Genomic DNA, 26,981 nt, shown 5'->3' with positions numbered 1-26,981 from the left:
CTCCAGTTAATAAGCCCCGTCACCCTGTGCATCAGAGCAGCTTACAGCAAGTAGTACACAAGAGAGAGAGAGAGAGAGAGATAAATCTGGGTGTGTCTCAATATCGCTAATATAATCTCTGCCCGTATGTGACCTCTACTGACTAATTTATGAAACTGCATCCTTTCCCACTTGTCATTACAGCCACGGTGCGCGCCGCAAGAGCAGGAGGCAGCTGAGAGCACGACGGATTCAGTGAAACATCAAGCTGCTGCTTCCTGAGTCAGGCGAGGAGGGTCGTTCCAGGGCCGACATCCTGCCAGAATCCCTCCCCGCGAAACACAATTATCTCATTTCCCCCCTTTGAAATGCATCTGATAATTTGGTTGAATGAATGAGGGTTGTATTTTCGTATCCTACTCCATCCTAATGACTTGAATAGAATATTACAAACACTTTTGGCCACTTGTGTTCAAGCAGCTTGCCTTTGGAGGCTGGAATGGAGACACAAGAAGAGCTTTACTGCTAAAAAGTTACATTGAGAGGGATTTAGATTTGATTAGAGGCGTCACTGTGCAGGAAAAGGCCCTTAAGTCGTTGTGGAATAAATCAACAATGTTAAATTTAACTCTTATTTTCATTACCAGTTAATCAGTTGGTCCAAGATAAGGTGAGACAAATAAAAACTGCCCAAGACAATGTCTAAAAGCCAAGGTTGATGTATTTTGTTTTCACATTATTTAGGACAAAGATAACCAGAAAATATTCACGTTTTATAAATTATCAAAATAAGACCTAAATCATTTCTTGATTAACCAGTTTTGCTGCAAAGTTAAAAAAAAAATTGCCCAAATAATCTCATGTTGTCTCATCTTTCAGAGATAACACGCACGCACACACAGAGTCAACTGAACACTGAACCACACTGTGTACAAAGCCAAACACACCAACTCAACACAAACGCATCCTCGATGTGAAGTCAGCTCACCTCTCGCAGCTCTTCCTCCTCACCTGACAACTTGGCAAAGCTTCAGTGAAAACCGTTGCCAAGAGGAAAACATGGGGAGGAGCCCTGGCTTCATGGCAGGTAAGCGTAAAAGCCGGATTCCTCCATGAGGCTCCAACGAGCAATCGCCACCCCTCGGCTCGCTGACGGATGGACCGCAGCCCGGCCCCGTCCCTGCCTCTTATCCTCTCCTCTTCCTCTGGATTAATCCATTGGGTCTCTGTCAATCCACTCCCCTCTCCCTCCCGCCTCCCTGCCCGTCATGAGCATAATCACATGTACACATGTAGCCAGGGCGGATGTCCACAGAGCAGAGACAGAGGGCTAGTGTTGGCCGATGGCTGGCTATAAATAGGGTTCTTGAGTTCATCATTGTCTCTTCCTATGATAGTGAAGAGCCTGGAGGGCTTGGAGAGAGGAAGGACGGCAAAACAAGCAGCACCGCTCTCTTCTGGCTTTTAAATTCCTCCATTTATCGACTACAACCTCTCCCTATCAGTTTCACCTTTACTCATCCTCTTCTTTTGTAGGACATTTCTAAACCAAGCGCCAACATTTCTTCTATTTTTCTCCTTTTTTTTTGCTGAATGACAAAGGGAAATAAAAAAAAAAAATTTATCTAAAACACAAGAGATCTAATTTGGGTCTAATTTTTAATGAGCAGCAGGAGGATTTTCTGGTAGAGCGTGCGTCTTACAGAGGGAAGGGTGGAAAGGTCACGTGAGATGTTTGTAACAGAGTGTGAAAGACAGCGAATGTCTTCCTCCACAACTGTTGAATGTCAGTGCACAAGATCACCATCAAAATGTCAGCAGTGCTCATAATATAGTCGTTGTTTCAGGTGTTGCTTTTCGTAGTGTCGCGTACAGTCAAACGGAAAAGCACCGGACATGTGTTGACAAAAAATCTGCTAATAAAATGTATTTGTGGATCAAATCAGAATTCATTCATTCATTTATTCATCTTCTGTAACCGCTTGTTCCTGTGAAGGGTTGCTGTTAAACAGTTCAGAGATTTACAGATTTGATTTACTGCAACATGTTGCACTGCTCTGTAGTCATTATATACTTTTAGATTAAAAAGAAACCCTGTCTGGAAGAAGGTATTAAAGACAAGAAACTATGAAGCAAAAGCCGGCCTGAAATTATCTTTAGCGTCCACCTCCAGTAAATCACATACCAAAAAAATAACTAATTATTTATTATCGTAGCAAAGCTGCAAGCCATAAGTCAACTAACTGATTAATTAAGTTGTCAGAAAATGAATTTGCAGCTGTTCTGCAACTAACTGCTGAAATTCCAGCTTCTCAAAAGATTTGCTGCTTTTCCTAGATATATGGCGGGAAAATACACATAGTGGTCAAATAATTACAAGTCATGATTCATTTATCGATATATAAAATGTAAAAAATGCAAGTAAATATTAGTGGCAGCCCTGTGTGAAGCTGGAAGTGGAACTGAATGTACACACACACACAGATTTTTTGACATCCGGTGTTATGCGTTATGTTGTTCACATTTCCCTTATATGAATCTAATAAACATGTTCTCCTGAGCATCACAGTAAATTCATTCATTCATTTTCTGTGACTGCTTGCCCTATGAGGGATCGCGGGGGGTGTGGAGCCTATCCCAGCTGTCATCAGACGAGAGGCGGGGTACACCCTGGACAGGTCTCCAGTCTACCACAGGGCTAACACAGAGAGACAGACAACATTCACACTCACGGCCAATTTAGAATCACCAATGAACCTAACTAGCATGTCTTTGGAACCCACGCAGACACAGGGAGAACATGCAGACTCCACGCAGAAAGGCCCCAGTCGGCCTGGATTCGAACCCAGAACCTTCTTGCTGTGAAGGCTGTGATGTGCCGCCCAGCAGAACAAATTTGAAGATCTTTTGACTTAAAAACAAATTATACTAAACGAAGATTTTAATCCCAATCTTTGACTCAATACAGCAGAGATTCTATTTGACAAGTTGTTAAACAGTGACTTGAGAAGTTGCAGATACCAGCAGCTAGTTGAGACGAGTCAAGTAAACATGACCAGAGAAATACGACGACTGACCTCTGAGTCACAGTGCTTTAATTAAACCCGCAACGAGTTCTTCAGAGACGGTAATCTGCCGAGAGAGAAGAGACACCCCGTGCCTTTAGTAAAAAACACCTTGTAAGGCAGCGGTCGGAGTGTTTCTTCTTAGATTGGGAAGACTTATAGCCAGGCAGCCTCTTGATACCACTGCAGCTCATTTTCCTCCTATTTATGGTAGCTGGACACAGGGAATGCTAACCTTCAGCACACAAAGCCACACAGTGATTTGATGAGGACGTACTGAAGATGCAGTATTGCACCACAGGCATCTGCACTGCAGGAAATATTGTGCGAAAATGTGGTTGAGCGCTGAAATTGCTTTAACAATCATTTTCCGACGAGAAGCCTGTTTGCTCAACAGATATAGTTCACACATAAGTGTACAAGCAGGTCCCAGAGACACATTTCTCCACTGTGCCCCGGTAGTAATACCAAGAAGTGTACAAGACAGATTTTATGCTCAACACTGGAATGTTATTCACTTGCCAAATCAGTCATCTGACCTTAATCCAAATGGTTTCATTTGCTAAAATACAGACAGACAGAAAAAAAATGTACTGCTGTGTCTGAGCCTCATAAATCTGTGACATCTTGCTGCCACTTGGGGTCAGTAGTTTGCAGAAATACCCCACAGGGTTAACATCCGACTGCCTTTCAGTATCTGTTGTCTTTTACCAAAGGGTTTAGTGATTTAATTTATCTACATATTTTAAAACGCAAGCAAACAGTCTCATCAGTAACATCTCTCACCACCTCTCTGTCTCTCCTCCTTCTCCTCCTCCTCCCTGCATCTTTCTCCCTCTGCGTCTCTGTGTGTCCCGACTCCTCCCTCGGTTCAGCCTGGTGTCCACTCAGCCTCCCTCAGCTTCACTTCACCAGACAAGTGTCTCTTCTCAACTCAAGTTGTCTCTTTAGTGTCACCCGACAACCACAGAGAGGAGCAGCCTTTCACCTCGGTACAGGTAAGAGTCCAGTTGAGTTTCTGACTGAGTTTCATGAAAGTCTCTACTTTTGTGTTTTATGTTTTAGGTTTATACATATACAGAAATTAGTCAAACTGAGAATTCAGGGTAATGAAACGACGAAAAAGTTGTTTTTAATCAAGAGAGGCTGGTTAGCGCGCGGTTAAGAGGGCTATTTTTGTAGTAGGAAAATATCCTGTTATTGTCTCAGACAGGAGGTGTTTATGCTGGCAATGCTTTTCCTGAGCATCAAGTCGGAAATTCATCAGAGAGGAAACAACTTTTCCTGTGCCCACTTTTCCCATCGTCGAGCAAACCTAACCACACACAGCGGTGAAAAACAGGCTGAAAAGAATCAAGGTCTCGTTTTATTTATCATCAACGGAAATTTGTGAACAATATTCAGAAAACTCATCAGCTGTGCCTCACAGTCTGCTGGGTAGTCTGAGGTCAGGGTTGTTAATGTGTGATTACAAAACAAAATGAAGGGAATTTCCTGTTTATACAGAGCGATCTAGTAGATTGTTGCTGACAGCCCCAAGTTGATGCATCTCAGACACTACATGATGTGGTTTCCATTAAAATAATTTCAATTTATAAAACTCAGAACAGACATCAGTGAGGTGTATATATAGAGTCCAGCGTCGCTTTATTTGTGCAAGTCAGTTTGATGCTATCTGAGCCGTGCCAGCAGGTCATTTGCATTTTACAACAAGGTCTGAACGGCCTTTCAGATATCCTCTTGAGCCAGCAGGCTGAATCAAACAGAGGGAACGACAGAGCAGTATATCACTTCTCCTTTTATAGTTATTGTTGTAACTAGCCTCAAGTACTGCAGATGGCCCCCGTCGGCTGACACACACTGATCTGAACATCATATATACAGCGAATGAGAAATGTACACAAGCTCTCCCGTGTGTTTGCAGAATGCCTTTTGGAGGAGGAAACCTGTGCGGCTGCTGCCATAGACCTGTCTATTTTGCTGAGGAAGTGCAGTGTGAGGGGAAGAGCTGGCATAAATCCTGTTTTCTGTGCAGTAAGTATCAAAATTCTCAGGTTTCTCCACCGACTCCTTTAACTTATATGACGTGCCAGGGAGGAATGCAGCGCATTTGGCATCAGGGTAGGAAAGTGAGCATCCGCAGGTTTTCGCTCAGACATCTCTGTCCTTATTTGGATCCAGTGGAAACATGTGACAGAGGCTTGGTCTTCCTTATATGGCAGAGGAAGGTACACACGCTCTCCATCCAGCACAGAAAAGTATTTATCTTTGCCAGTGACTAAGTGCACTGTTGCGTCGTTTCTTCGAAATGTCATGGATAGTTGGAGGCATATGTCACAGCTGAACATCTGTAGAAAAAAACACCACGGATTGTTATTGAAAGGTCATCTCGTTTGGTTTTCAGGAGATGTTTGAGAACTTGGAAAAAGATAAATAGTTGTTGTTTTCTTCCTCTTCATCTCTGTAAGTGGTCTGTAAGAAGAACTTGGACAGCACAACTGTGGCCGTTCATGTGGACGAGATCTACTGCAAATCATGCTATGGCAAGAAATACGGGCCAAAGGGCTACGGCTTTGGAGGTGGAGCCGGCACGCTGAGTATGGACACGGGAGAGGGACTTGGAATCAGGCCTGAAGTGTGAGCATCACCAACTACTGAGAACCGTACTCAGCAGTTGATTTACGTTTGCTTTATGTGTTCTTTTACCCCCTCCCTCACTTTTATCCTCATGCAACAACAAAAATAAACTCTTCTTGACAGACAAGCTCCTCATCGCCCTACAAATAACCCCAACGCCTCCAAGTTTGCCCAGAAAGCAGGAGGCTCGGATGCGTGTCCTCGCTGTGGGAGAACGGTGTACGCAGCGGAGAAGGTCATAGGGGGAGGCAATGTAAGAAAGATCAACACTGTTCTCTAACTTCATAACATATGCTTTACATGAAGGATAAAAACAGAGTGGTCAGTCCGTGGTATATTTTATCATTCTTTTTCTTTCCCATCAGTCGTGGCATAAGGGCTGCTTTCGCTGTGCCAAGTGCGGCAAAGGACTGGAGTCCACAACCGTCGCTGATAGAGACGGGGAGATCTACTGTAAAGGTCAGTGTACATAAGCTGGAACTGAAACAAGTAGTGGTTGCCTCTATTACATAGTCTGTCCACTAGAGGGTAGAGAAGTGCATTTACAATAAAAATTCAAACATCGGTCCACGTCTGTATACTTAATTAGCACATTTTAAATAGATCTAAATCAAGATACAATGATGCTGTGAATCAAGGAGACAAAAAAAATAAATTAATTAATTAATTAATTCTAAGCCACAATAAACCTTCAGTGTTTGTTGGAGTTTAAGAATTACAGCTTTTTAATAAGTAGCTCCTTAGGGGACAAATGCCATTGGAGAATTGACTCAAAATGTGTAGATACGAGTTCAAGTTTGACATTTGAATTTGGAAACCGATACTGTAAACCCACAATATGCGTCCCGAGGAGCTTTTAATGTGAAGCAGGCCAACCTCAAGCTGAAGATATAACACTAATGCTTCAGGAGAGATGGTAGGAACACTCGGAGTGGCCACGTCAACCGGTTTGCTCTTTTCCATGGTAAAGAATCCTCCGTCACAACATCCAGCCAAGTGAAGAACCCTCTCCAACAAATCTTTATCCAAGTCTGAAGAGAAGATTTCCATAGTGCAAATGCAGATGCAAACCACTTTAAAACTTAACCTTTAAAAAAAAACAAAAAAAACTTGCATTTGAATTGATAGTCTGGACTTCAAGCCTATATTCATTAAGCTCTAACCGTGTGTTGTAATTCCATTCACAGCGTGCTATGCAAAGAACTTTGGGCCCAAGGGCTTTGGCTTTGGTCAAGGTGCAGGAGCTCTGGCTTACTCCCAGTGAAGCCCGAGGCCTCGGGCCCACCTGAGACTGACATCTGGAGCGCTCTGATATCATATCTCCCCAGCAGTGTTGAGTCGATAACTAGCTTATTTCTCTCACTTGCCCCTTCACTCCAGCTACAGGCAACGAGAAATGACAGCAGCCCACATCATGCAGCTTTCCACCATGCAGACTCTGCTTTTACTCCATGTTGCATTGGAGTGTGCATATGCCGAACATTTACTGACACTGCAATTAAACTCTTTGTAGGGACGTGCACTAAAAAGCTGGTTTGCAAATTAAACACTGTGATTGCAATACTAAGAGAGTTTGTCAAGTGCCGAGTTTGTGTCTGTGAACACGAACAACGCAACATCTAAATGTTTCAAACTGACAGCTGTGAAAAAACAGGCTCATGACCACTCAAGATACAGCCTTCCTTACTGCATTATACATCAAACGGTGTACATATTGTCTCAAGATGCACTTTTTCTGCTCGGACACAAAATAAATAGAATGCAAAAAGCAAACAATGCTCTCCCTCATTCTTGTGATGCAAACTGTTGTTTTTCTTTCTGTGGTTCTGATCTGATGAAATCGGTGCGTTGGTGTGGTCTGGGGCGTGCTTGGTCATTCTCGTCACAATCAAACTGTTGGGAAATGCCAGCTGCTGTGGTGAACAACGGAGTCGTAGTGTTCAGCCCCGTCCCTGCCTGCGCCGAGGAGCTGGCACGCTGGCCAGAGTGACGGGCAGCTGTGGTGGTGGTGGGGTGGGGAGGGAAGGTGGGGCAGCTGTTTGTTTGGGCACCGAGTAGAAGACGTGTGAGGCAAAAGAAGAGAAAAACCTGAACAGAAACCAGTGCAAAGGTGAAAGTATCACGTGTGAACGCGTGTTTTATCTCTGAACTTGTTGATTTCCTCAAATTTTCTGAAATGTCCTGCTACAAATATGAAAACACTACCTCAGTGAAGCTAGTTACTCATCAAAGGTCAGGAAAGAGGGCAAAATAAAGCTAGTAAGGAATTGGCTACAGCAATACTAAGTCACACTGCATCAGTCAATGAGTCAGAAATTATTTTTCTCAACTTTGTATGTCACCACCCAAACATAGCATTCAGAAAAACACAATTACAATACAAATCTAGACAACAGTTCCAGCACAAATTACACAGATGCATAAGGTACAATGGGTACTAGGCTTTTGCCAATGCAAGCCCTTCTGCACCACAGGAGGTGCAGGCACAGGACGTACCTATTATCTTGGCACTTTGCTAGTAATACACATCAAGGGGGTTTGTGACAGACGGCATAATGAATGGGAATATTTAAACTATGCAACGCCTGTCTCTCTTTATTGCAGTGGAGTGTTGGGTAATGTTTTTTTCTTACCCTTTCCCAAAACAGAAAAAAAAGCGCAGAAAAATAGTGGGTTTGTCTGCTTTAACGTCAGCTGCAAATGTTAGCATATCTCACTAGAACGTTTGTGGTATGTCCATAATAGAAGTTGGAATATCCCAAAGATTCTCAGTGGGTAAGGTCTGGACTCTGTGTTGGCCAGTCCACGTGTGAAAATGATGCCTCATGCTCCCTGAACCACTCTTTCACAATTTGAGCCTGATGAATCCTGGCATTGTCATTTGTCATCCATTGATGGAATAACCTGGTCATTCAGTATATCCAGGTAGTCAGCTGACCTCATTCTTTGTCCACATAATGTTGCTGAACCTAGACCTGACCAACTGCAACAACCCCAGACCATAGCACTGCCCTCACAGGCTTGTACAGTAGACACTAGGCATGATGGGTGCATCACTTCATCTGCCTCTCTTCTTACCCTGATGCCCCCATCACTCTGGAACAGGGTAAATCTGGACTCATCAGACCACATGACCTTCTTCCATTGCTCCAGAGTCCAATCTTTATGCTCTCTAGCAAACTGAAGCCTTTTTTCCGGTAACCCTCACTGATGAGTGGTTTTCTTAAGGCTACACAGCTGTTCAGTCCCAATCCCTTGAGTTCCCATCACGCGTGGAAATGCTCTCATTTTCACTATTAAACATAGCCCTGAGTTCTACTGTTGTTTTTCTTCAATTTGATTTCACCAAACGTTTAAGTGATCGCTGATCGCGATCAATCAGGATTTTTTTCTGACCACATTTCATCCTCGAAGACGATGGTTCCCCACTCTCCTTCCAGTTTTTAATAATACGTTGGACAGTTCTTAACCCAATTTAAGTAGTTTCTACAATCTCCTTAGATGTTTTCTCTGCTTGATGCATGCCAATGATTTGACCCTTCTCAAACAGACCAACATCTCTTTCACGACCTCGGGATGTGTCTTTAGACATGGTTGTTTAAGAAATGAGAAGCTACTCATTGCATCAGTTGGGGTTAAATAACTTGTTGCCAGCTGAAAGATAATCACCCATGCAGTAATTATCCAATAGGAGGCTCCTACCTATGTGCTTAGTTAAATCCAGGTGGCGACTTTTTTTGGCCAGGCAGTGTCTGGGTTTATTTGCTGCAGCTTACGTGTCGGTTGTCTGTGCAGCAGACAAAAGTGGCACAGATAAGAAATGAACATGCTCTTGTCTGCTTGCCCAATGCTCCAAAATGTACTTCATTTACTCAAGAATCTAAATGTGTCCCTGTAAACTGCAAACGTGCTGTGCAAGGATGAAAGAGAATTAAAACGCTGCAGTTCTAACACATGTGGAATGATAAAACCTACACAACGCAGTTCACATTTTAAATGCCTCACTTGAATAATACACGTTACAGGAAAGTGTCTCATCTGGAGTCTTCTGTACTGTTAACCGCTTTATAATCCCTTGGCATCTGCGTGTATGAGTCAGTGTACAGTTTTCCAGGGACGGTGCGGCCAACACACACACACAGAGCACTTTGCTGATCCTGCTTCCATATATACCGTGGAATTATAATCAGCTGCCATGAGCCAACAGGCGGGATCCCATTGTTATAAATCAAATCAGTCCTGACTCAGCTAGAGGGAAACAAGTCTTCTAACAATCTAAAACTATACGAGAACAATTACACAGATTCATTTGACTACAGAGACAATGCAAGCAGAAATTGAAGGGTAGTGTCCCAATTTTAAGCACGAACAATGCAGTTTATCTAGAAAGTGTAATAAATAGCATGGTTGGAGGCCCAGCAGGTCATAATGTCACTGCACCGCTCTTAAAGCACATGAGACAGCTCGCTAGTTATCCCGCTCCTGCAAATACCACAAGCTCCTGGCAGCCACCATCTATCCCTCTGCCCGCTGCTCACAGGTTATCCTTCAGAAAGCACCGACGTCATATGTTGAAACTGAATGTGTTCTGGTCACGTGGTGCCAACAGGTGATCCAGCAAAACCAGACTTATGATCGTTCGCAAGCACAGATATCTGCGTCTGTCTGCGTGTGGGGATCAAAGCTGCAGTATCAGCTCAAAAGGTGCTGCTAATAATATGACCGACTCTCTAACTGGACGTCTAAATCTGTGTCACTGCTGCACAAACTGAAGGCTGAATCTGCAACACAAACATGGCCCAGACAAAAGTGATTAATTAGGGACTTACTGTCTTTGCATGAGGGAACCGAGCATTTAGAGCTGTGTTCACACAGACGGACACATGCATCTGTATTTACCTTTGGATTTGCACTCACAGAGAGTGGCAGCATCACATGGTGTTGCAGTTTGTCTATGTTTAGTTGCGAGGCCTTAGCCAAATGCACACTGGAAACTGCATTCCTGCCTTAAAACCCCGGCTTAGCATTGTCTGCAGCTATTATCCTAATCAGGCCGAGGGGGCCCTGCAGTCTCAAAGGTGGATGGGTGGGCGGGGCACTTCTCCTCTCAGGAGCCAGAAAGAAATCACAGGAAATCATCTCCAGTTACCAGACAAACTGTTGGCTGCTTTACATTAGGGGGAAAGGGAGCGTAGCCAGAACACAGCAAGCATCTGTTAGAATAAAAAATAAATAAATAAATAAATAAGACGACATGATCCAACTAAAGTTTTAAATCCCTCGAAAAAGTGAAAAACAACTGACTGAACGTTGCTGAAGTCAAAGTCGACGCGGATGCTGTTCATCCTGTCTTGGCGTGCAGAAAGATTCACACACATCATTATAAGAGGACAGGACAGCAGTGATCTGTCAACACAACACTAGCACCTCAATCGCCGTTATCCTAAGACCTCCCTCCTCTCACCGCGCGCATGAGTGTGTGTGTTCATGTGTGCGTTTTTCTATTTAAGTCTCCTTGTGATAGAGAGGAGGGACAAAGGGGAGCAGGAGATAAATATTCGAGTATGTTCCTCTCTCCATCACTTTGTCTGTCTGCATCCACAGCATCAACACAGAAACAAAAGGTAAGGCCATGCATTGTTGATACGCTGAATGTCTAGCTATTCTCCACAGTCAGTTGTGTTTCTGTGAGAGCTGGCTTTTATTTTGGATTTTAACATTTTGACTTTCAATTCTCATAAAATGCTGACAAACCACCTCGCAACTAACAATTACTTTACATACCGACTCATCTACACATCAGTTAATCTATGACTGGAAATAGGAATAAAAATAAAAACAGACCACTGACTGCACCGAGTGTGTTGTTTTGTCTGACCAACAGTCTAAAACCCATTCACACTCATTCACATGGAAGATCAAGAAAAACAGATGTCAATAGTGACACCTGAGTAGCTAGAGGCAGCATATTTTTGGGCAAAAACTGAAAATATTAAGCTATTATTCAATTGTCGTAATGGCACCAAAAAGAAAACTGCCAATGAACTGATCAGTTGTTCTCCAAATCACTGTTAATTGGATTAAAATATAACATGATTGCATGCGGCAAAAATTGATAGAATCCTCTGTCTCTTTATATTTAGTTTGATATTGCAGCATTGATATACACTGTGATTAGAGTTTACCTTCTGAAGAATTTAAATCCCACTGCTTCGTCACATGTATGTAAAAATGTTTTTACATGAAGATAAAAAAAAAAAAAAAAAAAAAGGTACTGCCAAAAAGCTGACCGGTTCACGGGGAGTTTTACTGGACAAATTTGAAGTCTTATTTAAAATATAGACTCCAGACATGTCTTAGTTCTAGTTTTAAATGTCAAATATTGCCAACTTTGACAATCTTAAATCAAACAATTGATCTACGAATCTCCCCTGAACCCTAAAACAACTGATAATTTCACATCACATAACCATGCACATTATTATTATTCTTCTCTCTCTCTCCTTAAACAGAAAAGGTTTAGGTCATTGTTCGAAGAATTAGGGGCCCGGTCTATACTTGTGTCTTTATCCAGGAGAAAAGTGGGGGTGAAAGCGGGAAATGTTATCTGTCTGGAATAGCAGCTCTTGCGTGCTTCTCCTTGTCTGCCATCACTTTGCTTTTTGGCAGGGGAGTGTGCTATCAGCGCTGGGAGGCGACTTGATGATTGTGTCCAGTGGGTCCAATCACTACCATGTAACAGTGACTGATAAACGCAAACAAAACAAAACACCACATGCGAACGCAGATTAGCAATTTAACCAATAACTGAAATCGTTAGTAACGCTACATAATACATATATACATTCAAGTGCATGCAAAGAAAAGTCTTTGATTACAGGCCTTAAAAGATCTCTCTCTCTCTATATATATATATATAATGCGCATTTCCAGTCTTGTAACCCTATACAGTTGACTGTGGTGGAATGAATGTATAGTGAGGCTAAAATGGAAACTATAGCTAAGACCCAGTGGGGCTCTAGACCCAAGTGGTCCCCACTGTCAAGCACTTCAGAGGCAAAAGGTTTTATTTTTGTCTTCCAGGGGGAATTGAAATAGCCAAGATGCCTGAGAAAGCGTAAGTGTATTGTATTTCTATTGTCGTTTCTAAATGAGCGTGTCAGTTTCAAATGGGATTTATCAATAGAAACACACATTAACAGCAGCGATGAGTTACAGTTCAGTAAAATTCTTGATGGCGAAAACTGAACTCTACATTTAACTTTGTGTCCTCTGTCTCCTTTTCTGTCCACAGACTAGAGGTAAGATTTGATTCACTACAAAAACCCATTACTTTAAAGACAGGCGCTTACATCAAGATTACAGCAGACTAATAAAGTGTTACACTATGGTGCTTTTTGCAGAGGAAATCTAAAATCTCGGCCTCTCGCAAGCTCATGCTGAAGGTGAGTTATCTGCAGCATTTGCACCGACAGCATTTGCAGTCAGACGGACTGTAATTCATACACTTCAATTTACTTTGTGCGTCAGAGCTTGATGGTTGCGAAGGCCAAGGAGGAGCTGGAGCAGGAGATGGAAGAAAAGGAGGAGCAGAAAGAAAAGTACCTGGAGGAGAAAGCTCCTCCGTTACAGACCAGTGGCATGTCCTTAGCAGACCTAAAGGTACTTTACACATTTAACACCATTTTGTTCATACAGGTACACCAAGACTTAGAGACCGATATTACTCGAAACTTCTGTTCTTTCTCGCACAGACATTATGTGAAGAGCTACACACCAAAATAGATGTGGTGGACGAGGAGCGGTATGATATTGAAGCCAAAGTCTTGCACAACACCAGAGAGGTAACAAACGAGAACAATAACAGATTGCCTCAATGGGGCAAAGCATTTGTGGCAAATGGCCTCCACAATCTTCCTCTCTGCATTTCCCCACAGATCAAAGACCTGAACATCAAGGTGCTGGACTTGCGAGGGAAGTTCAAGAGGCCCAACCTGAGAAGGGTGAGGGTCTCCGCGGACGCCATCCTGCGCTCCCTGCTGGGCTCCAAGCACAAGGTCTCTTTGGATTTGCGAGCAAACCTCAAATCCGTCAAGAAGGAGGACACAGAAAAGGTGGGTTCGGGGTTGAAGCTGCAGTTGGGAAATGATTTGGGCCAAAAACAATCATTTACTTCCACTGTGCGCAAGCTGCAGCTGTGAAAGAAATGTCTTCCATATTTCTACATTAGGTCTAAAGCTCATACGGAGCATGGCTGATAAAGAAGAAATTAATCAGACGCTGTAGCTTGAGTGCTCTTAATAGAGCATATGTAAATATTGTAAAATTATTAGTAGACATAAATTTTCCTGAACTTCATAGACTCTCTGCAATGATAAACTACCTGTATATATGTATTCTGTGTACTGTGCAGGAGAAGACCGTGGAGGTCAGTGACTGGAGGAAGAATGTGGAAGCCATGTCTGGCATGGAGGGCCGCAAGAAGATGTTTGATGCAGCAAAAGGGCCCAATCAGTAAACTACTAAAGCGACAGCTGGCTTTCATCTTATTGCAAATATCAACACTTTTAATCCAAAGAGAGCAGAACACGGCACGGAAACATAGATGCATCATCACTCACACACCTCAGGGTCACACAGAGGATCTCTAGGCATTTTATATTCAGCATATTTTCTCCATAGTTTTGTTTTATCGTTGAAATAAACAAAATATAAAGAATCCTCTCTATGTGTGAGTTTTGTCTGCGTTTTGCAAGCTTGTGTTCACCTTTACGCAACGCGTAAACAGTAAGTGAAAGCGCACAGACCAGATTTTTTGCAGCAATCGATCAGCAAAAAGCAATAACAATGCACTTCAGTAACAATGCACTGCATCCAAATAGTGAGGGCGCCATATTAACCAAACCTCTCAAACACCTGGAGCACTTTTACTACCAAGCACAGACACCGACACAGCCACACACATTAAGAACGCACCCCCAGGCAGCACTTACCTACTGTGATGTGGTGACGGATATCAGCGGGGATTTAATCCTGCATGAGGCCTCGCATGGTGAGCAGCCGAGGGCATGCACGACAGGAAACTCCAGCAAATTCAGCCCACACGAGGTCTCCATGACTGTCTTCACGGACACAAATCTGTCCCGCAACATCACGTCTGGACCGAGTGCCGCGTTGAAACGTAGACAGCCGAACAGTGGGCATGGCATCGGTAGTTTAAATGGCCCGCTTCACTGAAAGGTGCGTTTGATATATGCCGCAAAGAGCAGAGGATGTCATGTGCCTAGATAGCTGACCAATGGGCTGTGTCTACAGGGGTGTACACCTTTCAACACCACTGATAAGGAGCCACGTTGTTATAGTTAAAAATAAGAAAATTATTAAAGGCAGCACAGATGTTGATCTTTAGGTTTTCAATTAATCCATTCAAAAATATGGATAGTCACACTGATATATACATTTTTTAAAAAAAGGTCTTTTATAGACATTTTTAAACTGGATTAAAACAATCTCTCCCTGTGACAGAGCAGAAGACTTAGACTTTATTCAATCGCAAGGGAAATTGCATGGTCAGTTGCACATAAAAAACACTCTTGAAAACCACAACTAAAAAGAAATATAGGTGAAGATAGTTAAAAAAAAAAAAAGATAAAATAAAATGTTAAAATAAAAAATAAAAGTAAAAATCTAGTAAATCAAAATAGTATAAGCAAAAAATGCACAAAATTTGCTTATGAATAAATGTACAAGAAATAGAGACAGAAGTAAATATATACTTTAATTTATAAAGTGCAGTAATCTATAAAGTGTAGTTAGCCCACCCAGACGTTCAGGACCATCAGCAGGTTTCCATTCATGCTCTGACGAGTATCTTTTGTTGCAAAACAATTATTTTATAGTACACAAGTAAAACCCAGAACATACTTCGCTCACTCTAACCAAGCTGTCAAGATCATGCTTTAAAGATGAGATAAGATGCACATCGTGGTATAAAGGGCATGTAATCAATTGTGTTGTTGTCTACGTATTAGTATTACTGGGAGCAGGATTTGTTGTTGTTCACCCTCAAACCCTGTAATTGGTAGAGATTCATAATAAACAGTCTTAGTCAAAAACATTATGAGAGTTACTAAATCAATGAACAGTATTTGGCTCTGTATAAGGCAATAAATGTCTCTAACAAAGTTAATCTATCCATTTTAATTGCTTTAAGTGGTTGCAATAAAAAAACAAAATCGATACCCTGTCTGACTATTTATAGATGGAAGGTAGACTAGTACATCTGACTGTGATAAAAACAATGTTGTTAATGAATCAGCATTCTGCAAGTCACACTCATTTTGCAAGATCACATTTAGCAAATCCAACTACTGCATCTATAGCATATAAAAATCAAAAGTACTTAAATTCTTTGACTCCAGGTTGTTGTTTTGTATCCTGCATTAATAATGTCAGTGAAGAATAAGTTTACAGTTGTTCAAATTTTGTACATAGTCAAACACTAATGTAACTCAAACCCTGGCCTCTCCTCTCTCTATCTGTTACCATTAAACAATCATACTTTAACATTTTACTGGAGACAATGCATTTAAAATAGGTGGGAAAAAATCATGTGGTTTCTTCCATGTTTTGCTAATAGTCAACTCAAAGTTAAATTTCCTCAGACATTATTAAGGTCCAGTGTCAATGCAGGGCTTTAACTTCCAGTGGAGTTTCTATTTACACTGTTGTACTGCTGCTTTCACAAAGTACAAAAGAATTAGTGGATGATCTCAGTGCCAGATTTTATTTCTTATATTTATGGTTCAAGAGCAAGGATGACCATAAATATTTAACACATCTGACAGAGCGCCGCCTCCTGACATCCAGGCTGTACCCTGTCAGCTCCGGTTTTAACCCTGAAACCAGGCAGACGCTCTGGTTCATCCATGTGTCTTTCAATTTCCCCCATAAGGTGGCAGTATCAGCACGCATTCAGTTCACTAACAGACTTTTCCAACCAACTGGATTCAGCCTGGGAACTAAACAAGGATCAAAGTGTTGTTTTTCTATTATTAAGATCATTAGAAATCTGGAGGGTGTCTTAATTAGCATTGCAGTTAGTCTTAAAGGTGGCTGGATTGATCTTAGGATCCATGTGTGGACAGGTGCCATGCAGGGCTCAGTGGAATTAGGCTTAAGGCCTTTCACTTGTTTGTGTTCAGTTGACTCAGGTGCCACACGGGTGGAGTTTGCAACAAAACAGTCAGGAGGAAAAAGTTTATTCAATCAGAGGAAGGTAGTTCCAATTCAGCACTGTGATCAGCTCACTTCCTAACTCAGCCTGCTGAGGCCTGCTTTATATATCACTGTCAGAAACGTCTCTGTGTGGTGTGTCTGTGTTCATCTGATTATCCTGTATGCCACCCAGTGTTCAAAACTGTTCAAGTTTTATCCTGTATGAAGCTAGGTGTGCCAACATGATGACTTATAACTAAAAAGGTATGTTGACTTTTACCTGCGCATTCCCCCTCCTTCTTTATGTGCATTAAAAATATGCCAAATAAAAAGCAACGTAAAAAAAGAGGTCATTTGACTGTTTGCGAGAGCAAACATTTCAATGCCAAACTTTAATTACTGTTGATATTTTGATCTGCAAATATACCTTTGTTGCGCATCTGGTTAGATGCAAACTGTATTTCAGCGTTTCTGTAGCTGTACTCTGCATAACTGTGATAAAGTTTAATCTAAATAAATCCAGTCTGATATTTCAGGTATCCACACAGGTATATTATAAAAGAAAAGACATGCTGATAATGTGTTAATCTGTTATGATGCAAAAGGTGTGCATTAGTTGCTTTGTATGATCTCATTTTGATCTACAAAACCAACAGATATTTATCTGGAGTCAGACTAACATCATTGAAATGAGTGTCACAGCATATACAGCTACAGCATAACCCACGGCTGCAGGTACACGGTGTTGCATCGTTGAGCCTTTTAGGAAATTACTTATACATTACAGGATCCAGACAAAGAATACATACATGGATTTCAGTGAATGTCTTTGGCACTTAAGTTAAGAGTAGGTAACACACATACAAACAAAATAGTTTTACAATAATTTCACATTAAATGTCAAATGTCTTCTGGCATTCATATTTATATCATAAAAAATAAAATAAATAAACAAATAACAACTTGAAGAACTTGTCACGATCGTAAATTTCCTGCAAACACAAATGCACTTTGCCAAGAGTACTCTGTGAGAATAGACCGTCTAGTACTGCCAAAAGAAACAAGATCGATGATTAAGATGAATGAGGGGACACAATATGATCGGAAATATACAAAGGCTGCCGCCCTTTTTCACATTTTTTTAATTAAACAGAACTATCACCATAAAATGCCGATACCTTTGAAGTAAGGCTTTACAAGAGAGGACTAAGCCACGGTATTACGAAGTCAGCAAAGATAATGGCACCATAAATGGTTGGGTAGATTTTTGGAATGCGTCCCAAAGTGGCTGCTTTTGCCGGATCAAATTTTAATGTCCTCCTCTAAACGGCCTAAACGGCGTTAAGTAAGATGCCTTGTCTAAAACGCCAATACCAACCTTAATTTTAAAATAAATGTTAAATTTAAACAAGTTGTGAGTTGAAGACTGTTAAAATTAAAATTTGACATTAGCAGTCAATATGATAAGTTGAAACCATTTAAAAACATTTTTAACTTAAAATGGCAATATATATAAATACAGAATAGTTGTTTAGTGGAGGTAGTGAGGGACTGTCAGCTCAATTGACAAGATAAAATTAGTTTTCTTCTACAAATGTAACCCAATAAGTTGTTTTAATGCATAGTATCAAGCTGAAACAAGAAAGGATCATTAGTTATAACTTTTCGAGTTGAAACAGAGATTTTCTTCAAGCTGAGTTTGCTTGTATTTTTAAGGCAGTGGTTAAACCTTTGTTTCTAAGTTTTACCCTTGAAATGAACTGCAGTGTTGACAGGCTTCACTTTGACAAATTTGACTTGAACTGACCTGTATCTTGCCAAAGAAGGCTTCAAACATTGTGGATATCTCTGTAAACAAAGCCAGAGTTTGGGTGGAAGGGGAACTCCCACTCAAAAGTCCTACGAACTGGGTTAAATCTTGGCTTCAGCTCAGAGCCGATGAGTCATAATCCAGACTGTAGGGTCCGATACAATATTAGAATAAACACAGGGATGATTAAAAGGCTTGGCATGGTCATAAACGCTGTAGCTGATAACAAGTTATAGCATGCGAGGGCCGAGGGCGCGGATTTGAAACGAAGATGGAGGTGGTAAAGGGCGTAGGTCTCATGCACTCATGTCTCTTGGCAGCCTGCTATGGGAATAATGCTTTGACTCCACAGCTCATCCTGTGTATATAAATTACAAGCAAGGTGTGAGAATGTGGTGTTTATCACAATAGGCAGAAATGACTGTAATGTTTGCTTGGAGATCAGAACACCTCGCCTTTGTGCATTTGTGTGCAAGCAGGAACAGGCAGATTATTTCTAACCTACCTCATGGCTGGCAGACCTGAGATACCTTTTGGGAGCAATAATCCCGAGCTGTTCAGTGGAGGTTCTGAAAGGTAAAAATAGACAACGCAAGTCCACGGAGAATGCATGTTTTCCCATTCTAGTTAAAGCCATCTGCCATCTGTTTGCAGGTATGTGCCCACCCATTGTAGACATGGGCAGCTTGCCGCCATGTGATCCAACACTGGGTTTAAAAGCTTATGGCCCACAGAGAAAGGACACAGTATACAATTCCCATCCAAGGACTGCTTGAAGCACACATCGCACGCATCTCGGTAAGTCTGTGCGCTCTTCTTTCATACTTTTAAGGCGAATCTGAAATTACACCTGACCTATTACTCCTCATTGCAAGACATTTGGGTTCAGGCTGTAATTACTGTACCCTCTCGAGCTGTTGTAGATGCAGAATCTCTGTTGTACCTCTCTGCTTTGCTAGAATAAGTTCAGGTGCTGCATCCTCAACATGTCAGACGCAGAAGAGGCCACATACGAGTGAGTGATGATTCGTTTTTGTAGAAAATATGTTAACAGATAGATGCCAGCACAGACTGAATTAACGTTTGGTCTGTTTTTGTTTTTCTATTTTCAGAGAACAACGTAAGTCAGTTTGTCACCGAACCTGCACGCTCTGGACAGATAAGCCTTAATTTGTAACTGTACTGTAGGTTCAGGCAGCTGCATGTTAGAAGAAGTCAGAAAAAATAAACAACGGATGCTGCAGAGATGCTTCAAATAGTGCCACTGAAGATTTAAAAAACGAAACGCATGTATGCTGGGATTATGTCGCATGAGTGTACATTTAAAATGACTGCTGACAGTGAAGTTCATTCTGACCTCTGCTCTTTACATCTCCACGCGGTGTGAAGGCGAGGAAGATGTTGTTGGTATGTACTTTAACACAAACAACATCTTTGAACACAGCGCTTCTGAATGCATCTGTCCTTTTCTGCCACTTTGCTACCTGCTTCACACACACTTGAGCCTTGCACTGAAACACTGTAAGATACTTAACACGCTACATCTGCTAAGCTGCTGGCTTCGTTGCTGTATTTTTGGCATGTTGGTGCCACTGCAGAGGCAGCTGCTGTCCTTCAGCTTTTCTGCCAGATTGACCTTTGTCCTCCCAGTCAGTCCTCTCTGTCTGAGACAGGAGATGGTTAACGGTGTAGGGACCTCCCGGTGGACCTGTCCTTTCAGTTCAAATGGAGGGTCGCCATCAAAGAGATAAAAAGTCGTACCTCTATTTCTGTCTCCTTTGTGGCGCTGTCCACCGCGCTGCTTGGCTGTTCCTGAAACTAAGCAGCACCTGTCCCCCTCCATGCGGAGTACAGTCGCGGTTATTGAGCAATGTAGGTCAGGTCATGTTCTCAATAGAGGACCTCAGGGAAGAGAGCAACAAGAGCACAATACGCACTTTCATTTCCACGCCAGTTAGAGGTTCTCCTAAATGCAGCTTGACTTACCTCCTATGCAGGGGGAACAGGTCGAGTTTCCCTCTGTGGCTGAAGGGACTAGAGGTTTGGTGTCAGTTATTCCTCCACAGAGGCCGAGTGAAGATTGCAAAGTACACATCAGCACCTAGAATATTTTGAGAAAAACTGCAAAAACTAGAAGAAGTTGTAAGAAAACATTTAAATTCAGTCACAACCCCGATAGCACCAATAACCATTGGCCAGGTCACCACTCCTTAGAATATTAGGACATTTCAACAATACTTGAAGATTGTTTTTGAAGGCACTGTCAAAAATACACACACGGGTGGCAGAAATGTCACATCGACTGCTTGCTAACTCTACATGCTTGCTTTGCACAGAAGAGGAGGAGGAGGAGGAGGAAGAGGAAGAGGTAGTAGAGGAGGAGGAGGAGGAGGAGGAGGAAGAGGAGGTGGAAGGTAGTATTGCTTATGCTAATATGTTTGCATGTTACTTATGCACAGATTTCTTATTATAACACACTGCTGGCAGCCATGTTGTCTAACCACATACAGCAGATAGACTGCATTGTAAGTTAACCATTTTATGTTTGTTTTACTTATTTCATGCTAAAAGATTTTCATCGATCAGTGACAAAATACACACAACGCAAGATGCTTTACAGAAGAGAGAGCGTGTAATGTAACAGTCCCGTGGTAAATCTTACCTTCAAGCAGGTCATGGTACTCAGCGTTTAAAATAACCGAGAGAGCTGTTGATCCAAGTGTGTTTTCATTTTGGAGGATGCAGTTTTTAGTGCCATTACGAATGGCATGGCGTTGTACTGACACACGTTTTATTTATTTTGACAACTCCGGTTGACTCAGCGGGCTAGGCTGAATGTCAGAAACACTTAAGAATGTGTTTGTTTAAGCCGTCAAATGAGTTTAAGCCACTGTCATTTCTGGAATAGCTAACTATTCTGTCTCTTGTTAGTTGGAAAGAGTAGTTTACAAAGGTAAGTTTAATCCCTGACTAAGAATACAAAATTATGCAACTAAAGGGGTAATTTAAAGATCATCTTTGACTAATTTAAAGCATTTTTCTTTTTTCATTTTCTGCTCAAAACTACCAACTGTAAGCCAAAGCATCTGAAAGAGAACTTTCACATTCCTCTACTTTAGTTTGGAACCATTTTTCTGACACTTTTTTTAATCTTTAATAGATAAAAGTTGAATACTAACAAAGAAATGACGAAACACTGAGAGACAAATCCATTCTTTGTGTCGTGCTTAATGGGCAGGGGCTTGGGACTCTGTGACAATCTGTGACAAGCTAAAGCAAAACGTGTGCACACCTCTGCATACCTTTTATGTCCATCAGCACTCACAGCACATGGTCAGCTATGTTTACTCGCCCTAAAGCTACAGTATGTGCCTGAGGTCAAGCCGGCTCCATCATTATTGACAGCCGTCAAACAACAGGACAGCTTTGTGTGCCGATGAACGGTGACGCCTCATTTATCTGTGTGTAACCTTGTTGAAAGACTTCTTTTTAAAAGGAAATTCCATTGGCTATTTTTGCTGTAGCTGAAACTCAAAAAAAAAAAAACAGCATCATCATTAACATATTAAATACATTTAAAGACAGTTGACCGGTCTGCTGGGAGGAAAGGTTCCTGGTTTTTGGTTAAAGTAAGATAAAACCTAGTTTAATTAAATTTCAGCAACAGAAATAACAAATGGAATTTCCTTTAAAAAAGTCTTTCAACAAGGTTTCACGTAAAGACATGACGCATCACTGGTCATAAGCGCACAAAGCCACACTGATGTTTAAAGGCTGTCAGTGATGATGGGGGCAGAATAGCCTCAGGCGCTCTGTGATCCTCCAAGACTGTGATCAATCTCTGCACGTCAGTTCTAGCTCTCTGCACCTTTTCCACGTCACTCATCTACGACAGCTCACTGACCCTCTCATCTTTCAGCAGATGCTGCAGAGGAAAATGACGGAGGTATGGACATGTTATTCTAAATGTGCTTTTTCATGCAAAAATAATTCGTCTTTTAATAAGATGTCTCGGGTTGTCTGTTTTTTTTTATATATATATATATATAATGAATATGCAGAGGACTCAAAGCCCAAGCAGAAGTAAGAACGACGTTTCAAACTACTTTTAAGTCAAATAACAGCACAATTCGTTGTGAACAAACAAACTCAAGTACCCGTCTTCCTCAGGTCTGCTTTCATGCCTAACCTGGCACCTCCCAAGATCCCAGACGGAGAGAAAGTGGACTTTGATGTGAGTTCATCTCATGTCTGATCAGAATTACACCTGCAAGCTCTTTTATTTTTTTATTATTTATTTTTTTGTTTTTTTGAGACTTTGGATGACATTTCAGCTCACATTACGATTCCTTCCCATAAAATCAGGACATACATAGGAAACGAATGGAAAAGGACCTCAATGAGCTCCAGACTCTGATCGAGGCTCACTTTGAGAAGCGCAAGAAGGAAGAAGAAGAGCTTCTCAGCCTCACAGATCGCATTGTATGTTCTTCTGCATGTGCAGTGTCGGGTATTTCCAATAAGCGTTGCCTTTCGGGCATCATTTTTGAGACTACAGGAAAAGGTTTGCTCCAAAATTTTCCTTTGTTTTCTATATCAGGAGAAACGCAGATCTGAGAGAGCAGAGCAGATGAAGATCAGAGCAGAGCGAGAAAGAGAAAGGCAGAACAAACTTGCTGTGAGTATTAAGCAGAAACTTTCCAGTGAAAATCACATTTGTGGATCTTCACTGTGAGGCACACGGTTCCTAGAGATGTCTAGAAAGTCCCAACCACAGATACAGTTTAATTACTGGATTTAAAATATTACATCATGGATTTAACTGATCATTTGAGTGACCAGAGCTGCTGTAATTTTTTCCCACCAGGAAGAAAAGGCAAGAAAAGAAGAAGAGGAAGCCAAGAAGAAAGCAGACGACGACGCCAGGAAGAAGATGATTCTGTCCAACTTGAGTTTCACGGGATACAAGGTGGTGATCCTGTAAATCATTTATACCTCACAGTCTGGTAAATGCGCCGTGTACAACATGCTGCACATAATAATACATCACCACATGTCCTTTGTTCCCACCCGCAGACACAGACCGGGCCAAAAAGACAAACAGAAAGGGAGAAGAAGAGGAAGATCCTAAACGATCGGCGCAAAGAGCTAAACATTGATCACCTGAAGGAGGAAAAACTCAGGTAGGAGCAGAAGAGGACACAGCTCATCATTATCAATTTCAGTTGAAAGTCCAACCTATTTACCATCTGGACATTTTAAACTGCCTTAACGTTATCATCTGTACTGATACAGGGAAAAAGCTAACGAACTCTTGGACTGGATGCGCCAGCTAGAGGCAGAGAAATTCGAACTTCAGTACAAGTACACAAAGCAGAAGTACGAGGTAAAGGATCCAGATATCACTGTGTCATCATACTCTAGGTACAATGGAGACACGTCTTTTGATTGGACAGATACTCGGATGCAGGCCAGAATACAAGTAAGCCATGACGGAGAGAGAGATTTATGAGAGCATTTATGTTTCCTTCGTACAATATGTGACGAGCCTTTTCTCGCTAAGTGGAACTGTGCCAAAGATCAACAAGAGATAAAGTAAGCCTGAAGAAGTTTAAAAATTAATAGCTTCCACCGGAGAGCACGATTCAGTTCAAGTTGTAATGTTTAAATCTAATTACAGACCTTTTTTAGCTTTATTTACGACTCACATGGAATCAAAATAAGAGAGTTGAAGGCTGAGATGAGGTTACAGCTACTTGTAGTGTAATGTAATGGAACAAGTTTAGCAGGTATTCTTTTTTTATTTATGTTTTTATCCAACATGATTGTGGTGATATAATTGCCTCTTGCATAGGACGGATCTCTTTTTTGTTTTTCCCACACCGAACATTTCATCTTATCACACCAGGAAAAGCACAGGTCTGTTGATAACGATTGTATTCGACTGAAGGGAGTTTATGCTGTCATGCATCCTGGTCATCAGCCATCTCAACCAGCACTTAATGGACCTGTGCCATCATAAAACACCATGTTACCAAACTGAAGAGTTGTAAATGCAGATAAAGTCAGTTTTGGTTAAGGTTAACTGTGGCTATCTGACGTGCTAGTTTCGACCAAGCACAAACACTGCTTCAGTGCAGTCCAGTGAATGCAGTTTGCAAAGTTTACGAGCACTTTTCCGGACAAATTGTACATTTTTAGTTTTTTCCTAACTACTGAAACTAATGCCAAAATGGCACATTTTTGTTGTTAACTAAAGCTAACATTTTAAACTCCTCTTTGCACAGGTCACCGTGCTCAGAAATCGGGTCAGTGATCATCAGAAAATGTAAGTGTATTCTATTGTGGTCGCTTCCACATGTGTAAATGAATACAAGATTTTAGAAAACAGACCTCACCATGATGGGTAGAACCAAAAAACTATGACAAAGTAAGAAAAGACAAAAAAGGGAACACTCAAGGAAGCAATAATCAGTGAATCCTTGCTTAGATTATTAAGTCTGCCTTCATGTCACCATTTGCCCAGCGATCTCATCAAGCTTCCACCTCCTCCTGCTTCAGTTTCATCTTTTCTAACATTTCTTACTACACTGGCTTCCATTAGTTTGAAGCGGCGTCAGTTGTTTGTGCCCACTGCACTACAGCAGGGCCACAGTTTCCTGCCAGACAGGACTGGGCAAAAACAAAGGGTGAGCAGGCGAGAGGTGTTTTAAAAAAGGTCAGGCTCAATGACACACATTAGGCGACCTGAGCCTCGAAGGGGAGACGGGCTGTGATGGGGGTCCAACAGCTGAGAGATCTCGTGACCTATCGTCTGGATTAGTGCGGCTCACAATAAAAGTGTGACCGGCCCCTGCTGCCGTCCAAATCGCGTAAATCTTTCCTGCTCACCACATGTAGGTACTAACGACCGGGCTCTGAACAAAACATTGAACGTTTGTTCTCTTTCATAATACTGAACCGAGTTTGCAAACCAAGAACAAAGCCACAAGTCTAGCAAGTCAAGTTAGTCCTTTGTTAAATTGAGTGGACACAAATACATCAACTGTTCTACCTAAAATTGGACAGATTGTTTTTATAGGTAAAGCTGCAGAGTTTAAAAACCCGTGTAGCAACAGTAGATAAAGATAGTCAACTATTTGTTTGCAAATCCCCTTACAACAGAAGACAGCTATGGAAAGCATTCAGTAAATCCAGTATATGAGGCCTGCAGCCACTTTCCCCAGGGATCGGTTTCCTGGTAGGAGTTCTTTATGTATAAAACACTAAAACATAATATCCCTTGCTTTTCTTTTTCATTAATAATTCAATAAGTACATCAAAATAAATAAAATTCCTTGTGAAATTGTAATTTTACCCATTTATGCCTTGAAAATGACAGATAATGTTATTTTAAAACAGGAAAAACTAATGTTTTCTGCAAGTGGATGCTGCCTCAAGGACGAAAGCAATAAAAAGTTGAACCAAGGGAGCCTTCGGACTCCTTCTCTATCAGATTCTGGTCTGCAGTTGTTAATTTCAAATTAAGGAAAACATCTGATGACCGAGGTTCTGGACAATGAACGTAAATTGCTTAAACAACAACAACATCTTATTAAGATTAAATCAAAATGTTAATAGTCAACAATTTCCTGTAGCAGTACAGACAAGCACCAGCCAGACAAGAAAGACGTCCGGCTGACTGTGAATCTCCACAGACGTGCTGGCTGATGATGATAAACCCCTGCTGACTTTTGATTTTGTTTTCAGTTCAAAGGGCACCAGGAGCAAGCGAGGCCTGAGGAAGTAACATCAGCTGGAGGAAAACATCTAGGCATCCATGAATTCTTGACAGTAACATAAACTGCATGATAATGCTTTCTCAGTACTGAGTAACCAGTGAGAACAAAGGTTAAGTACTGAAATGAAGCACGATCTGCTCTTAAAAATATCCTTGGTGGAAGGAGATGGATGCAGAAAGGCAGCATCTTGCTCCACGTATATTCAACCTTGTTTAACCTGAGAGGACAATAATTCAGAATTAAACACAAAATTTCTGTCTTTGTTTATTAATTTGTTCTTGTGTGCACTTGAGATTGGACTGAATAAAAAAAAAAAGAAAAAATTAAATGGTGTGTTTTTCCTGGCTGTGATGTCTTTAGTTCCTTCTCTTGTGGAAACTCACAGATGAACACCGACTCCAGATAGATGGATATATAAACACATTCTCCTAATAAGGCCAGCTTGTGTTTTCCAAATTGGAGCTTGTGTAGTAGAGATTCAGAGTGGCAGAT

At 41.5% G+C, this 26,981-nt stretch overlaps 4 protein-coding genes across 4 annotated transcripts in view; 3 read left to right on the top strand and 1 right to left on the bottom strand.

Moving 5' to 3' along the window:
• The window catches only part of nav1b (neuron navigator 1b), a 79,077-nt gene extending 63,999 nt beyond the window's left edge, over window positions 1-15,078 (bottom strand). Inside the window, exon 1 of the mRNA XM_084542439.1 lies at window positions 14,675-15,078. The gene's annotated coding sequence lies outside the window, so the exon portion shown is untranslated. The remainder of the gene's footprint in view (window positions 1-14,674) is intronic.
• On the top strand, window positions 3,924-7,539 carry csrp1b (cysteine and glycine-rich protein 1b). The gene is made up of 6 exons (XM_084543922.1): window positions 3,924-4,042; window positions 4,969-5,078; window positions 5,513-5,681; window positions 5,805-5,934; window positions 6,047-6,140; window positions 6,869-7,539. The coding sequence occupies exons 2-6, from the start codon at window positions 4,970-4,972 to the stop codon at window positions 6,943-6,945; spliced, it is 579 nt and encodes a 192-aa protein (XP_084400048.1). The 5' UTR covers window positions 3,924-4,042; window position 4,969; the 3' UTR covers window positions 6,946-7,539.
• Window positions 12,718-14,680, top strand: LOC311486555 (troponin I, slow skeletal muscle-like). The gene is made up of 3 exons (XM_084542441.1): window positions 12,718-13,343; window positions 13,436-13,795; window positions 14,095-14,680. Exons 1-3 carry the CDS (start codon window positions 13,218-13,220, stop codon window positions 14,197-14,199), a joined length of 591 nt encoding a protein of 196 aa, XP_084398567.1. The 5' UTR covers window positions 12,718-13,217; the 3' UTR covers window positions 14,200-14,680.
• A 1,125-nt stretch (window positions 15,079-16,203) lies between the features above and the next one.
• On the top strand, window positions 16,204-26,750 carry LOC311487062 (troponin T, cardiac muscle-like). The gene is made up of 10 exons (XM_084543163.1): window positions 16,204-21,125; window positions 22,770-22,791; window positions 22,879-22,942; window positions 23,074-23,190; window positions 23,309-23,386; window positions 23,576-23,677; window positions 23,785-23,891; window positions 24,004-24,094; window positions 24,996-25,036; window positions 26,458-26,750. Exons 1-10 carry the CDS (start codon window positions 20,999-21,001, stop codon window positions 26,495-26,497), a joined length of 789 nt encoding a protein of 262 aa, XP_084399289.1. The 5' UTR covers window positions 16,204-20,998; the 3' UTR covers window positions 26,498-26,750.
• The last annotated feature ends 231 nt before the right edge of the window (window positions 26,751-26,981 follow it).

The sequence above is a fragment of the Chelon labrosus genome (assembly GCF_963514085.1).
Source record: "Chelon labrosus genome assembly, chromosome: 4".
In the NCBI taxonomy this organism is placed as follows: domain Eukaryota; kingdom Metazoa; phylum Chordata; class Actinopteri; order Mugiliformes; family Mugilidae; genus Chelon; species Chelon labrosus.
Note: the sequence above shows the minus strand (reverse complement) of the source record. Positions and strands in the feature narration are given on the sequence as shown.

Bases quoted from the DNA above. Each gene is read 5' to 3' on its own strand.
- csrp1b (XM_084543922.1), top strand. From the start codon at position 4,970: ATGCCTTTTGGAGGAGGAAACCTGTGCGGCTGCTGCCATAGACCTGTC. The intron at 5,079-5,512 runs GTAAGTATCAAA...CATCTCTGTAAG, and splicing joins TAAATCCTGTTTTCTGTGCA to TGGTCTGTAAGAAGAACTTG. The intron at 5,682-5,804 runs GTGAGCATCACC...TCTTCTTGACAG, and splicing joins CTTGGAATCAGGCCTGAAGT to ACAAGCTCCTCATCGCCCTA.
- LOC311487062 (XM_084543163.1), top strand. From the start codon at position 20,999: ATGTCACATCGACTGCTTGCTAACTCTACATGCTTGCTTTGCACAGAA. The intron at 22,943-23,073 runs GTGAGTTCATCT...CCATAAAATCAG, and splicing joins GAGAGAAAGTGGACTTTGAT to GACATACATAGGAAACGAAT. The intron at 23,892-24,003 runs GTAGGAGCAGAA...GTACTGATACAG, and splicing joins CTGAAGGAGGAAAAACTCAG to GGAAAAAGCTAACGAACTCT.
- LOC311486555 (XM_084542441.1), top strand. From the start codon at position 13,218: ATGGTTGCGAAGGCCAAGGAGGAGCTGGAGCAGGAGATGGAAGAAAAG. The intron at 13,344-13,435 runs GTACTTTACACA...TTTCTCGCACAG, and splicing joins TGTCCTTAGCAGACCTAAAG to ACATTATGTGAAGAGCTACA. The intron at 13,796-14,094 runs GTGGGTTCGGGG...TGTACTGTGCAG, and splicing joins AGAAGGAGGACACAGAAAAG to GAGAAGACCGTGGAGGTCAG.